This window comes from Mesoplodon bidens (genome assembly GCF_964165515.1).
Source record: "Mesoplodon bidens genome assembly, chromosome: 6".
In the NCBI taxonomy this organism is placed as follows: Eukaryota; Metazoa; Chordata; class Mammalia; order Artiodactyla; family Ziphiidae; genus Mesoplodon; species Mesoplodon bidens.
The window spans coordinates 62,669,469-62,685,598 of record NC_138162.1 but is presented as its reverse complement, the minus strand read 5'-3'; the positions used below and the strand labels follow the sequence as shown (position 1 = coordinate 62,685,598).

At 40.9% G+C, this 16,130-nt stretch overlaps 1 protein-coding gene across 12 annotated transcripts in view; it reads right to left on the bottom strand.

Moving 5' to 3' along the window:
* The window catches only part of BNC2 (basonuclin zinc finger protein 2), a 429,706-nt gene that overhangs the window by 25,464 nt on the left and 388,112 nt on the right, over positions 1 to 16,130 (bottom strand). For all 12 annotated transcript variants that reach the window (XM_081238148.1, XM_081238152.1, XM_081238153.1 and 9 more), the window contains one exon: positions 222 to 2,191. In XM_081238148.1, the coding sequence (XP_081094274.1) occupies positions 222 to 2,191 (1,970 nt within the window). The remainder of the gene's footprint in view (positions 1 to 221; positions 2,192 to 16,130) is intronic.

Sequence of the window (16,130 nt, the reverse complement as noted above, 5' to 3'; positions counted from 1 at the left end):
CATTACTGGGTAAGATGGCATATGATTCTGCATGCTTAATCACAACAAGCACCAACTGCAACAATCCTTCACGAGCACGGCAGCTTGGGGGTCACGTGATCACTGTGGCCAATCTTTACAGTGCATCAAAAAACATCTAAGCTGGATTTTTTAATGTTTCAAGTCCACCATGACTGGCACCCTCCACCCCCAGCAGGAGCAGCCAATGGAGATTTACTGACCTGTCTCTGCTTCGGCGAGAGGGGAAGGCGGCATTGCAGCCAGCCACCGTGCAGACGTGCATCTCTTTCAAGTGAACGTTCCTGTAGTGAAGCTTCACGCTGTAGGAGCTTTTGAAACTCTTCTTGCACACATAACAGATTTTGGGGTCTGGGCTAGAACACAGATCACCTTCCGGGGAGAACTTTTGAGGGCTGCCGTAATTCAGAGATGATGTAAAACTCTCGTGCAGGGCTGCCATGCTGGCACCCCCGCCATTGTACAGTCCGTACTGGCTCATGTAAAACATGTCGTAAGTGGGATCTGTAAACTCTTCCTTCACCTTGATGACGTCCTGGTGAGAGGGCTCACTGTGGTTCTCGTCCGGCCTCTCACTGTTCATCAGGACTTTCTCGCTCACCTCGCCGTGCATGTGCTCATCCCCTTCCATAGATTCCTCACCTAGTTTGGGCTCCGAACACTCAGACTCGTTCTCGTAGTCCCGCTCAGGTTCTTGGTCCTCGGAAGTCATGCTGTCGGCCCTTCTTATTTCAGTCCTTGAAATGCACCGGGTCCTGCTATGCTTAGAAAAGTCCTTCACAGACATGCCTGGACTCATTTCCTCCTGCGAGTGGCAGTGATTGTCATGGCTCCCATCGTTGACCACAGCTCCGCCATCATTGGGGTCATCGTCTTCGTCGTCAAACTCATCGGCAGTATCGATAATTTCCTTCTCGATCTTCACAGGCATGCTGGACTTCCTGGGCTTCTTCTTGGGCGCCAGGTCGGCACTGGGCTCATGAGTGGCCATCATCACTACTGGCGCTGCTGGCTCAGAGGGTAATGGGGGGAGCTGCTCTATGGTACCACTGGTTGGAATGATGGGACTGGTCGGGAGGGAGGTTGGAGGACTCACCATTTCCCCCGGAGTGAGTAAACTTCTATAAAACGGAGGAACTGGTTGGACAGTCTTTAGCCCAGAAAACACCAGCTGGCTAGGGAGAGGATTCTGTAAGACGGGGTCTAGTGGGGGAGTGGTAAAACCCATTGGGGGCCGGCCAGGGCTTGTGAGTGTGAGATTTGATTTTGTACTTGCTATGACGGGGGTGGCAGCCCCTGATGTGGCCCGAATTAAATCTTTGTCTCGGTTATTCCTTAGCATAGGCATGTGAAGGCGAGGGTTAGGGTTCGCACTATGACGGTTACGGCTTCGGAGGGAGCTAAAGACCATGTTGCAACCTTCGATGGTGCACCGATGTTTGATCTTCAGGTGAACAGCGTTATAATGGATTTTGAGAGTACCTTTGTCATAGAACGTCTTCCCACACGCGTTACAGAACACTCTTCCTTTCCTAGAGGCTGACCCCATCCTTCTCATCCGGTGGATCCGGAATGAGCTTTTTGGGTGTTCGGTTTTGGACAGATCACTGACCGGGGTGGAATTCTGAATGGGGGACACGCAGGCTGGCTCAGTTTTGGGCTCCACATTAGTAATGCTGGTCAGGGCGTTTCTATTGGGCGTCTGGTCGTTCTTGTAGGGTGTGGGAGACACTTCAGATTCACTGCTCTCGTTATATTCATTCTGGGTCGAAAGACTGGGTTCCCGCAGCCTCAGTCCTGGTTGCTCTAACAGCAACCCATTCGGAGGCAATCCTAGCAGCGGGGCTGAGACCGGGTTTATGTACTGGAATGGCAGCAGGAAGGCGAGGCTGTTGGGGATGTTTTCAAAGTGATGAATGCTGGAAGGGTTGCTGTTCTCTAGATGGGCAAGGAGGCTGGGACTCCTGGTGCGATTATTGCTCTCAATGAAAGTTCTGATGTCTGAGTCTGTCTTTGAAGACGGTACAGCTACGGCCTGCCCCTCTTTCTCCTGAATGGCCATCAGCTCCACAATGGATTTGGTTTCTCCGAACCGCAGAAACTGCTGAAGGGTGATGATTTCCTCTTCTCGAGACATGATGGCCCAGCGGTCCAGCACCTTGCCGGCAGCATCCTGGAGGCCACATCAAAGAAATGACAAACACAAAAACTTATTGACTGTGCATGATTATTCAGTGCAACCGAAGGTGCTCTGTCTGCTCATGGAACACCGAGAGCAGAAAACAACATGCAAGCACGGTTAATACAAGTCGATCCACAAAGCATACTTTTCTGCCATGCCAATGTAGTCATTAGAGTCACAGTTAGAGAAACAGATTGAGTTGAATGATGTCAAAGCAAACAAAACGTAGACCACTGGGGCTCTGTGATCTAAAATGCCTACACTACTGCTACTTTAACGACAATGGCCTATAGACTATGCAAGTATTTAGCAAATATTAGTACAAGATGTGAACTCTTGCTGTGAAACCCAGTGTATGCCAAAAAAAAAAAAAATGGTACCTTAATCCTTATCAAACAGTGACACCATAGGAAGGAATTGAGTACATTTTTCAAATTTTATTTCTTCAGCACAAGCACTGGATTCAATGATGTAAATTCCTTTAAATAGGAGCTATTATGTGAATTTCTGGATCAAAAGGATGAACAAAGTAGCATTACCCCCGATACCCCCACTGCTATGCTGTATTCTCCCCCCCCACTTTTTAATGGCTATATTTTCGTGTCATTTACCAGTAGCCTATTTCATAAGGTAGAGTAAGGAAAAACAGTAATTGCACTTTTCTGAAAATTGATTGTAATCCTATGATTCAAAGTTTGAGTTAGACTTAGCGTATTTGACTTTTTATGATCTTGTTATAAATGACAGCTATACATATCTAGAAAGTAAACATGTGATGGATTTAGATAGAATAAATGTGTAAAAATGTTGTCTCTCAACATCCTCCTCTGATAGCAGACAGAGTCCACAGAGAATACACATCAGTAATCACCAGACTATGTGTTGTTAAATATACATTAAAAAGCATTTCACACTTTCATTTTTGCTAGTAACTATGAGATACGCCTGGAGGTCGGACTTAAAAATCCTGCAGTGTAATGTCAGGCAATCCATTTCAGTATGGATTGAGAAAAATCTATTCAAACACTTAAATAATGACTCCATCGTCTTCTAGGGCACAGCGTCTTCCCACCAGTACAGGATACTCAGCAACCCTCTGTGAACAGCACTTGCTCCAACCCTTGACTGTCACTTTACAGAAGCATAAAATCGTCTTAAATAACAAGACAAGAGCCTTATTAATTACAAAGAGGAAAATCATAACATTATAATGGAGAAACCTAGCAGACATCACCCAAACCAAGTTGTCCAAGAAACATTACTCAGTGATAAGGAATATCACGGACCTTGTGTGAGATAGATACATATGTGTATATATTTATACCGAGAAGGGCACACTGCTGCTTCCGTGGCATGCGTGCCAAAAAATGTATACCTCAATCTAATTATGAGAAAACATCAGATAAACCAAAACTAAAAGGCATTCTGCAAAACAGTCGCATGTATTCATCAACGTGTAAATGTCGGGAAAGATTTTTAAAAACTCAAAGACCTAAGACTGGTTACGGAGTGGAGGAGACTAAGAAGACAGGACAACTAAATGTGAGATTCTAGGGATCCTAGACCAGAAAAAGAACACTAGTGGGAAAACTGGTAAATGTGCAATAAAGTCTCTAGATTAGTTAACAGCGTGGTATCAATCCTAATTTCTTGGTTTCAACAACCGTACTATGCTCATGTAAGATGTTACGTTAGGGGAAACAGGATAAAGGGAACTGTACTATTTTTGCAATGGAGAATTCTCTCTCGTAGACCGTTCTACTCAGCCTTGCAACATGAAATTCTCTCTGGACCACAATCGTATGGTCCGAATCATGACACCTAAAATTTGATAATAAGGCAATACTTGTCATTTATTTAAATTACTTAAAAAAGAAGCTCTAATAGTTACATGGTATTCCTTATAAGGCTCATTGCTAGCATTCTATCATTTTATATGTGTGTGGGTGTCCAGTCCTACACAAATTGTCAAATACAGATGTCCCTCCCTCATCTTGCAGGAGAAATTAGCCTTCAGATCAAACACTCTCAGACAGCTGTCTGTTCACATTAGTCATACAATGATGTGTATACACGGTGACTCTGGATGATCCTAGAGCCGGGCAGCAGCCATTTTTAAAAAACTTATCACTCACAGCAATGGGTCTCCCTTCCATTCTTTTCTGAGGCAGGGAAGTAAAGGAGAGTGTTGGTGTTGTAAATAAGCAGAGAAATAAATTGTGATTTTGCAGAGATTATCTCATTTGAGCAGTATAATAGCTTCCAGAGCTCAGCAAATGTGTAACAGATGAGACACCAGAGGTGAGATGGCTTAAGGTTGCGAAGATACTAACTGGGGTCCAGGACTTGAACCCAGAAATTCTGACTCCAAGTTCGCTGAGTTAAGTGACTGTCATCCATGAGGCCATTTTGCAGGTGGGCACACTGAGTCTCTGATATCAAGGAGCAGGACCTCTCCTGAACAAGGCTGGTCTCCAGAGCGCTGTAATGTCCTCTTCTACACTATTTTTCTTTTACCATCAAATCCATTTTCTTGATTGTTCTTTTATGGAGGCTTTCACTATGGAAACCCAATCTGAGCGAGGTACGGCCATTTCTTCCTCAGGTTCTTCCCAGGTAGCCTGCACCTAAATCTGCATATCGATAATGTACTTACAGAGCTGGCAGCCTCCGGTATTAAAACAGGCCTTAGAAACCATAGCAACTGATTAAACCCACCTGAGGCATCTCCTTTCAATCACCCTCCTGTCTTCCCTCCCCTAACGGTACACAGCAGTCCCATATGGTTTCTCTTTTCTCCTGGCCTGCCACGATGCCTGCTATTTCTAAATCTATCGCCTTTCAGACTCTTTTTTAGGCCTGAGTGGCTGTCTCCACTAAAAAGGAGACTGTTATGTTAAAGCACTTACTTCTGGTGGAAGAGGTCCAGGCTACTTTGCTGGTAGCCTGAATGATAAAAGAGAAGCTTCATTTATTGTGGTAACAGAAGCATCCATTTATATTTACACAGAAGGACAACACAGTCTCTCTGTAAACAAATGTGCTTGGGGACGGGACAAATATCTACACTGCATACTCCCAACTGGAGTCCTCCCGACAGGGTAACCTCTGGATCCAGGCAATGTGAAGTGCCACCAAAGTTCTTTCCAAAGAAGCCATCATTCATCAAGATGATCTAAGACCATCACGTTCCTAAATAGAGAAGCTGCAGCAAGAAACAAAGTTGATTTTCTCATGCAACAGAATGGGTCTGAAAGCTCAACGCTAGGAATGAACATCAATTTTAGCATATCCTCGGATTAAACTGGTTGAAGGGAGTCAGAAATCATCAAAGGGAAAAAAGAGAGGCCAAGGTTCTTTTCTCCTGAAGATCTTTGTGACAGAAGTAAGCACGATGTGGTGCAGTGATTCTCAAACAGTGGCTTAAGACTCCTCTGTTAAGACAAGACTTTCCATGAGTGGTCCACATGCTATTCAAAAAGGGCTACCCTGAGGGCTATTATTTTCCTAAAACCAGTCTGTAGGTAATTGAGAGCAACCATTTGGAAACCTTCGGGACAATGGGACACTGCTGTAACAACTAAAGGCATGATCACTTCTTTTTAAAGTAATTTATTTTTATTTTATTTTTTTGAACTTAAGTGTTGGCTCAAGACTGATTGGGGGGAAACTGGTCCTTCCTCACAGATAGCTTGAGAAGTAGAGATCTATAATCTAGGCCCCCTTATCATGTCAAATACACTTTACCAGAGTAATTAAGAGCCATAAAAAGAATTAGGTATTATCATAGAATAAATATTAATAAAACAAAAATTCAGTCCGTTAGGCCACTAGGAAATCCTGACTACTGACCAACTCATACTGGGATGTTGGTCTTGTGTATGAGTGATAAATCACATCAGAGTGCGTAACTAGATTCTTGTCCTTCCCATTCGATTTTGTAGTTGGTGAGTCAGTTACTTTAGGCTTCCCCATTTGTAACCAGCGTTCAGTGACCTTGAACCCTCTGCATTGGGAATTATTATTTACGAAATGAGGATAATAAGATTTACCCTGTTAAGTGAAATGCAAGGTATTAGGATAAGTATTGATTTCCTATGACAATAACTGGCTATCCTATTAATTAAAAGATGAGTAACACCAAATAATCCAGACTTATAAACCAGTTTTACTGGGTTCAGAAAAAGTATACAACACTTAAAATATTTACATCTAAGCATTTTAAATGAAAAGACTTCCTTTTATTATTCACTGGACTGGTGATTATATCACTCAGTAGAAATCTGGCACCCAGTTCTACATGGCTCCAGAGTGATTTTCTAAAATCTTTCTTGCGGTAGGATCAATGATCATGGTTTCAATGGTTTTATTTGAGCCCTTTCTTCATATCAAAGCACCTTATATGATGCATAGTTTTAAAACCAAAGTCAAATAAGACTGTTTGGTTTTTCTTATTTGAGGGAAAGGGAGAGTAGAGAAGGAAAGATGTAAAGACATTGAAGAGACACCAGATAAGAGGCTTTGGGATCATTAGACTGTCAGGTGACCGCAAGCCCAGAGAATCCCCAGCCCAAGAAGGAACCCATCTGTGTTCACAGCAGGCCACTAGCATGCCAGAGCACGGAGGGAAACACTGCCTTTCTTTCCATGCGTGGAAATGAGAGAGGAACACTGAACGTAGCAGAGATCTAGGAGATCTAATACTGCTCTAGCAGTATTCCAATTATTAAGAAATCAGCAAATAGTTGAACTCTAAAAGACAGGTGCAGAATAGTTTCATTTTCTACTCTATTTAATGAACTTCTTGTCAGTCAAATTTAAGGCACAATTTAAAGAAAAAATCCAAAAACGATTAGCTAAAAACTAAAAACATTTCCCCTTTGATCTAATTTTAAAGCTTTTAATTTTAAAGCTTTTAAAGCTTTTAATGAAATGTGGACCACCTAAAACAAAATCAGAGGTTTATGAGATGTAGTTTCTGATTTCATGTCTACATTTGCAGTGTACTATCTTAAGGAATTATTCCACCCTAACCATACTGGCAACTTATTTTCATGACCAGTTTCCCATTGGAATTTTCTATCCTTTCTCCTTCAGGATGAATTCAGATATCAAGGCAAGAGAAATGTGGTTGAGTAGAAGGTAGAGAAATGACCAAATTTCAAGCCTATCCAGCTTGGCACTTGTATCACGTAAAACTGAACTGTAATTGCTGAGTTAAAAACTGATGAAACCATGCTATGCAAAACTTTAAACATAAATGTTGCCAGGCTTTCTAGATGTTTAAGTCTTAAGGGTAAACAAATCATGGGAGATCTACACAAAGGAATACTAACTACTGGGCAATAACGAGGAATAAACGATTGATAGAAGCATAACTTTAAGAATGACAGAAGTCAGACCTAAAAGACTACAGACACTACCAAGCCAGTCAGAGGAATCATTGTGGAAAAGTAAGACTATAAGAACAGAAAGGAGATCAGTAGTTGCCAGGGGCTGAGGGTGGCAGAAAGGGATTGACTGCAGAAGAACAGAAGGGAACTTTGGGGAGTGACGGTAACGTTCTACATCATGACTGTGCTGATGCGAATATGACTGTATTGATTGTACATGTAAAATTGGTAGATTTTTTTGCATGGAAAGTATACCTCAACGAAGTTGACTCAAAACATTAAACCATGAAAAGTGCATGAAATCTCACGACTCAACCTTCACAATGTTCCCTATTTATATATGTATATAGACCATCTTCTTGTTTCCTGCATTCTGCTGTGACCAGAAGAACAAAGACCCATGCCTTCCTCCCCATTCTCTCCTATCCGTAGGGCGTACACAACAATCCACTAACGTGAGGAGTAAACATGAGAATTTCTATTTAGTTTTTAACCTAAAAAGACAATTTTTTGCTAATATTACTAATTTAGAAACAGCTTTACCTATATTGGGGCGCAAGCTCAGGTATTTTTACGAAAGGGGTGTGTAGTCATAAAAATCAGAGGTTGCTTCTCTACGGAGCTAATATTGACATGTGGCAGGCACGTATCATGCACACGTCTTGTCAAACACTTTGGAAGAAGTTGATTGAAGGGCGTCAGTCAGTTAACTCACCATGGCTCACCTTCACCTGTGCCTTTGTGCCGGCCTCTTGGTTGGGTGGATGTGTGTCAAGGAAGTGACCCCGAAATTAGGAAATATAACATTTAACTGCTGGGTCACTTCAGGAGCAAGTGATGGGCTCAGACGATTATCTCAGATGTCATGAACAGGGGCACTCCATCAACTTCATATGGGGGGCTGTAAACAGAGAGCTCACGGATACCACCTGAGAGTTGGATAGGGTTGGCTACGATGACTCAAAGCACTACCTACGGTTTTAAAGAAAAAAGCTTACAGGAGTCATAAAACTTTCAGTCCTCGTCTCTCCCATTCTCCCACTAGTGACCTGTTTTGGAACTCACGTGGGTCCATATGTAACAAGCAGATATTTCAATTTTAAATTGTCTTTCTAAAGTCAAGTTACTTTTAAACCTCTTCTCTTCAGCCAAACAGTTTAACTGGTCTGGGCGCTCTCCACTCACATCAGAGCTATTTTTTCCCATTTTTTTGTTAGATTATATTTATTTCTCTATATGACTTGGCAATCTGAAGTGTGTACGGGTCAAAGTTTGTGTGTCTGTGTGCCTGCGTGTATGTGTGTGTGTAAGCAGGCGAGAAGGGGAGATGAATAAAAATGGTGAAACAAAAAAAATTCTTATTGAAGATAATAGATTCTGAGAAGCACTTAGGGAAATTTTTTAAGCAATATTGTGATAATTTCTGAGAAACACTTGAAATTATGTGGGAAAACAACTTGGCATGCTTATTTGTTTTAGCAAATTTACATTTAAACACATATTTCCGGGAGGGCACTGACTGAGAAAGATGCACCACTAGCATATACAATATACACTGGAGCAGTTTGCTTGTGTAAGTAAACAAAATTACACTCTTCTTTATTCACACAGAGTTCTCTTATGTGACTGTGCTTTCCCAGTGTTTCAGGCTAATGTTTCCAGGCCAGCTGAAACAACTGTAATATCTGTAGGCAGAGTGAAGCATACTCATTTATACCATGATTGCACCAAATGGTTCAAATTAGACTTGACAAAAAAAAATCAACATTTGTTTTGGGTAATGAAAGCCCTACTCAATTTCCACGATTTGGAAATTTGTGTTTTGCAGAATTTCTGAAGAGCATCACTTTACCTTCAAAATGCAATGTTGACCAGTCCATTCTTGCTTCCTCTGCCTGTTCTCTTGCTTTCTCTAGGACAGAGGTGTCCCATGAGAAAGAATCAACAGAGTGGCACAGACAGAAAGGAAAACTTCCAAAGAAAAATCAAGACTGGACTTTGTTAACATTTATGCACATTTATCCCTTCTGGAAAACAAGTATGCTTCCCTCATAAACTGAAGCCCATCGTTGTCATGAAATGTGTGGACATCAGAGCTCCGTATATATTGGCTGGCTGTGATTACAAAAGCTGGTGCTAAATTCAGTACGCCCAGATTATAAAGAACTTGCTTGAAATACCTTTCCAATTCCTCTTTTTTTTCCCCCAAGGAGAAATTAACTCTATAGGAATATCCACCACTGGTTAAAATGATAGAACTCTCAAAAAACTTTGCATTAAAGAAGTTTCTGTCAAGATGAGAATCTTACTAGTCCTTGCTAACACTGAGGTGTCCTCTCTATAAATACTGTTTGCACATAGGGATCAACTTTAAAAGTTACTTATCATGTACATGTACGTGTACACAAACATGCACCTGCACAAAAAGACTACCGTCCGGGGGTCACTGCCCAAAACATTATAAATCAGTCTTATTATAAGATTAAAAATGCTCCATAGTGAAGAACGGTAGTATACTAAGGTAAGGCATATCAAATTACTTGCACAAAAAAGTACAAAGTTAAGGAATACTTCTTGGATGAAACTGGAAGTTTGAAGGGAATGGCCCTTGACTGAAGTTGGGAGCAGAAGAAAAAAGCAACATGGTAATTTTATGTGATTTTTAGGTATGGCTTTGATAGATTTTTCAATATATAAATTTCTATCATTTCTTTTTTTGATCCATATTTGAATCTATTTTTTTAGTGAAGATATATTTTAGAAGAAAAAAATTATTGATAAATTGATCACCTCTAACCAAGATAACATCAAAATGCCAGGGCACTAGTTTTAAATGGTTCTTGTGATTTTTAAAACATATTGTTTGACTTTTGATAAAAAAATTCACTTTGTTATAGAATGTTCTTGACTATGGACCAGATAAGAATATATAATTAATTCAGAGAGGACTATCACTTTTCCCCTCAGTACCGGTCTGTACAGCATTTTTATTTTAAAAACTGTGATTATGATAGATCACTCTGGGGTTACAACATATTTAATCATAGAAACTCCAGCTAAGCTCTATTAAAGGCCTGTCAGGATTTCTTCTCTGTACCCAGGAATTTTAGCTTGTCTAGCTTAAAACCAGCTCTACGCATTTCCTCTATGGGTATTTGTTTGCAAATAAATAAAGCAGTTGCCTTGCGCTTTGCCATCTGAAAAATTTTCAGAGGAGTAAATTACTTTCTTCAATGCATTTCGACAATTGCATTTCAAAGATTCCGAGGTATTTTTCAAATGACCTAGCTCCATTGTAAATCAAACCTGAGAAACTTTTAAAGACATGATACATTTTAATATTTAATAACAGGGATTTCCCTGGTGGTGCAGTGGGTAAGACTCTGAGCTCCCAATACAGGGGGCCCGGGTTCGATCCCTGGTCGGGGAACTAGATCTGCATGCCGCAACTAAGAGTCCACACGCTGCAACTAAGACCAGATGCAGCCATAAATTATTTATTTTAAAAATTTGATAACACTATCTTAGGAATCGTGTAAGTTTCAAAATAGAAAATCTTAAATCCAGCTGATCTTCATTCTTATCATATCAACCTTTAATATAAAATTACCTGTGAGCCTCTAAGCACAGAATACCTAACCCTATACTAATAGGCTAAAACAGAATTTGTATCTTCAAGTTCCAAATTTTGATTATGCTTAATATAACTTACTCATATTCAACCTTAGAGGAAAATAAAGAACATAAGTGAATGACACCTGAATTCTTCCTTTGCCAATGACCAGCTGTTGTGACTGTCAAATCACTGAAACCCAGTTTCGGTTTTCTCATGGTATAGATAAGAGAAACTAAACTTTACTAAACTTTCTAAGCCTCACTAAACCCAAATTCCCTTATTTGACTATTTATTCCTAGAATCTGGACATACAAGACATTTCAATTAAAATGTTTCAAACCCTAAACTAAAATTTTCCCTTTTAACCAACTTGTGTACGTACAACTTATTTTCAGAATATTTGTGTGTATGACTGAAAATATGCCCTCATCTGATTACTGATTGTTCTATTAATATATTCTGGATGCTTCCTTTGATGCTTCTTATCGGTGATGTGATTAGAGGTACTAATTCTTCTGGATTAATGTTTACTCCTGGTCAATTTAATGATCAGTTCAAGTGAAAACTTCACTTGAAAACTAGGGAAACTGCTCAAGAAGTTCCTACGAGGCCTTGGGAAGCGCCCCCCTCCCCCAAATCATCACATCAATAGGGTTTGTGAAAATTCTGTAAAACTTGAGGCTCAACCATTCCAAACTAAATGTTATACCTCCATAAAGCTATATAAGTAAATATCTGTAGATTTCCAGCGATCTCTGCAGTTCCAAGAAACAGCAGTATTTGTATAAGGACAACAAAGGAACAGTTTGAAATCCTCATAGAAAACACTAGAAACGGGAGGAAGGAGAAGGATGGGCCCTGCAAGTGGTCTTGTTTTCTTCTCCCCTCAGACATACAGATAAAACCTGAGTCCTTGGACAGCTATAAATCTGCTTGCTTTGCAATAAACAACACTCACCAGAGCCCTTGCTAGCATTTTTGCTTTGAGCTCAACATCTTCTAGTTTACCTTTCTTTCCATAACCGATGTTCTGCCACTGAGTTTGTAGAAAGCTTCCGTCTATCTAGGCGTCTGTGCTGGGGCTTTACGTATCTAAACACAAACTGCCAGAGACCCTGACATTTCCTGATGGGCTTTCTTATAATGTCTGATAAACAGTAAAAACGGGTGCAATTTTTTTTTTTTTTTTCCCACGACGAAGGTGATTTTCAACATTAGGTAAGGGCCAAAACCTTGGAATGAATTCAAGGCCACAACCTTCAATCTCTGTCTGCAGTCTGTCTGTGCCACCAAGATCCACAATACTGGTATGTTATCCCAGCTTCCAAAGCTTGAACGGCTCACGTATTATACTTTGAATCACTCCACAACTGAAACTGACTGAACCACCCTAAGGAACTTTAACATATTCATTAGGATGTGAGGGAGCAGGGGGAGAAAGGAACTGAACACTCACTAAGCAGCATTCGATAAAACACATACAGGACGGAGTGTGTGATTGAACAGAGAGATATATTGAGATTTAACTTTGTTCTTCTCTGGGTATAAGAATGGCGGTAGAACACAAGGATTAATTTCCTGCTTTAGCATTCATCAGGGAACAACACATTATTACTTGTAACACATACACAAGGCTGTTGATGGATATACTTTCCTTTGATTGCTCAGATTAAATGTGTTCCTATAAAAGGCACCCTCACACGTGTGTGTGTACTTATAAATCTACGTACGCGTCATCAGTTTGAGTTTCTATGTATTTCTAAGCAGCTATCAGTGTAGCTATTATACGTTTTATTTGGTCGCAAAGTAGAGGTGATTTGGGGATTGGTGGCTGACTGAAGAAACAGAGATCAGAAACGGAAAAAGCAGAGTAAATAATCAACATATGTTACTATAACCCCAAACTCAGAAATCCAAAATAGAGGAGGGGGAAGCGTGCATTACGGAGCACAAGGTAATAACCGCATCTGTATGCCTTAATACCCTCTTGTCCCAGCAGTCCTGACTTTCGAAGCAGCCCACTTCTCGACATTAACGGTAGTCATTTGGAGAGCAGCAAACGTGCCATTAGAAGCACTTTTACAAGTGTATATTCATCCACCAATTAGCTTAATGTGGCCGCTTTCTGCATATTTTCTATCCAGGCTTGCACAAACCTTATTAATATTTCCCCCTAGCGCTTTGACAGATGACCTTGTCATTACGCATCCTAGAGCCTTTTAAACAATATGGGTAAACTACTGTTTGTGAGGTTAATGACAATTATCCCCTAATTACTGCATAAGTCACTCAGTCCACTTTATCTCATAGGCAGGGTTCTGCTCTGTGTATCTGCCATTGTGTCACTGTAAATGAATCTTGTATTGCTATGTTTATCTGCCATTGCCTTGTAAATTATACTGACAGAAGAATGAACAAATTACTGCATGTCATCACTTAAATACTGCTTCTGAAATTAAAAAAAAAAAAAGCAGCTTCGGCACAGTGCTTGAACTGTGATTCTAGCAGATCACAATTAGTAAAAACGTATTTAATGTTTTCTGTTATATTTCAAGGCAGATAGCTTGGAATTTATAGCGAAGTCACAACAATGGCACTGGGGGGTGAGTGGAAGGTGAAGAGCAGTGGAGGCCAAAGAAAAAAAGGGCGAGAACAGAAATAGAAAGGCCAGCCCAACCTCCTGAATACATTTCCTATCATGTCATCATCATATCATTCCTATGTCACTCTTGAAGTATTTTCCAAGAGTCTTCAATTCCAAATCACATTTCATGGGTTTGGGATAAGCCACACCCTTCAGCTAGAATCATTTTTTTTGAGGGGGGCGGGGTTACGTATAGCCAGTCCAGACCTAAAACACAGCAACTGTATAATTGAGAAGAGATAATATAATAAAGGCCACAGGCTAAGCCTATTTCACTGATACATTTTTAAACATTATTAAACAGGTTCACAAACACTATTTCCAAAGTTGCATTGGAAATTGTTTAACTGTGTTTACATCAATGAAATTATTTTAGTCCACTGCTGCATCAGGGTAACTACATCTGCTCTGATACAACTTACAGGGAAAATAGGACAATCTGAGCATCTTTAAATTTAAAAAAGTAAGACAGATTGAGTCCGCTGCGAAGAATCTGGAAGAATTTGTTTTTAACCAGAAATCTGTGATTCTACGGATTATCAGGTGAACAAATGTTTGCAATGAGAACAGGCAGAAACATCTGGCTTCCTGAGATGACTGCCATTTAATGAGTATCTTAAAACACTGTGAAATGAGAAACATTCAAAATGCCTCCATTTAATTGACACCAAGGTGGCTGACAACTGGTAAGCATAAGTAATGGGGCCGCGCCCATCTGCAGGACAGCTTTCAACTCTTAACTAGTTGGGCGTGTAGAAAGCTTGCATCAAATTGCCTTATGACAGCCACAAGTGTGTAAGGGAGGGCCCGCAGCACTGATGATAAAGCTATTTGGTGGAAGCATGCATACATGCATACACAGTACCTCCTGGGGCACTCACTGAACAGGCTGGAAGAAAAAGCTGCAGGAGAAAAGGAAAACAAGAAAGCCAGAGTTGACGGCCTGGCCCAGGGGCCTCGTGGAGCCCAAGCAAACCCCTAGGGCTCCCTCTGATCCCCAAAGACTGATCTTAGTGTCTGTTCTCTGAGTTCAGTCAATGTAGCTTCAACCAAGCAAGTGCTGCAGGCAAAAATGAAAGCGCCATACAATGTTCTTTGCTTTTAGTTTGTTAAGCCAAAGTTAAGAGTTACATCAGTTACACCAGTTAAGACTGACTTCACTGTGACAACCACTAAGGGGTTAAATTTTTCCTGATTTTTTTTTTTTTAAACTATCTAAGCTACCTATGGATATAGAACTGAGGAAAGTGGATTTCTTTCTTCCTTTTTTTTTCTTTTGGAGAGTGGCTTTCTAAATCATTAATTTTCTTTTTCTTTTAACATTGGATTTTCTTGCCTTTTTTTAAACCTTGCTAATGGTGTAGCAACTCTGCTCCGTTGGGGAAGGCGAAGATGGTGTGCATTTAGGGGAGATAAGCTCTTGGTATCACCTCAGAGAAGATGAGTACAAACAGTACTTTCTTCAGTTTGTGAAGTCAGTGCCAGTTACAGAAAGGCAGACAGTCCTGGAAGGATCAATATAAGTGCCCAAAGGAAGCTGGATGAAGACAGCCATTAAGAAAACAAATAGAGGGGCTTCCCTGGTGGCGCAGTGGTTGAGAGTCTGCCTGCCGATGCAGGGGACACGGGTTCGTGCCCTGGTCTGGGAAGATCCCACATGCCGCGGAGCGGCTGGGCCCGTGAGCCATGGCCGCTGAGCCTGCACGTCCAGAGCCTGTGCTCCACAACCGGAGAGGCCACAACAGTGAGAGGCCTGCGTACCGCCAAAAAAAAAAAAAAAAAAAGAAAACAAATAGGATTTCCCTGTTCACTTTAATCCACTCTTTACAGACTTTCATCCAATTTCCAAAAACTGAGACTGACAATATTTTACTCCCTTTCCTAACAAACCTTGAGGGGCTTCCTACTGTGAACAGAATAAATAATAAATTTCCTTACCTGGCATTTGCAGTCCCCTCAATACAAACCTAACCTACCTTTCCTACACCATCTCCTGCCAAGACCTCTGAAGCTCCAGCTACAAAGAGCTTCTTGCCATAAATACCAAGTTCAGCAAAATCTCACCTACTTCTGAACGCTGTGCTTCTGACACCATCCTTCCTATCCTTCGAGACCAAACTTAAATGAACCTCTCTCTGAGATGGTACCCTTTTCCTTCCTTCTCCCCACTCCCAGCAAGAATTACCTGACCCTTCAGCAAACTGCTTATACTTCTATGTCATGTGTCTCTTTATCACAGGATTATTGTATTTTATATCCCCAGTGCCAAGATGAATC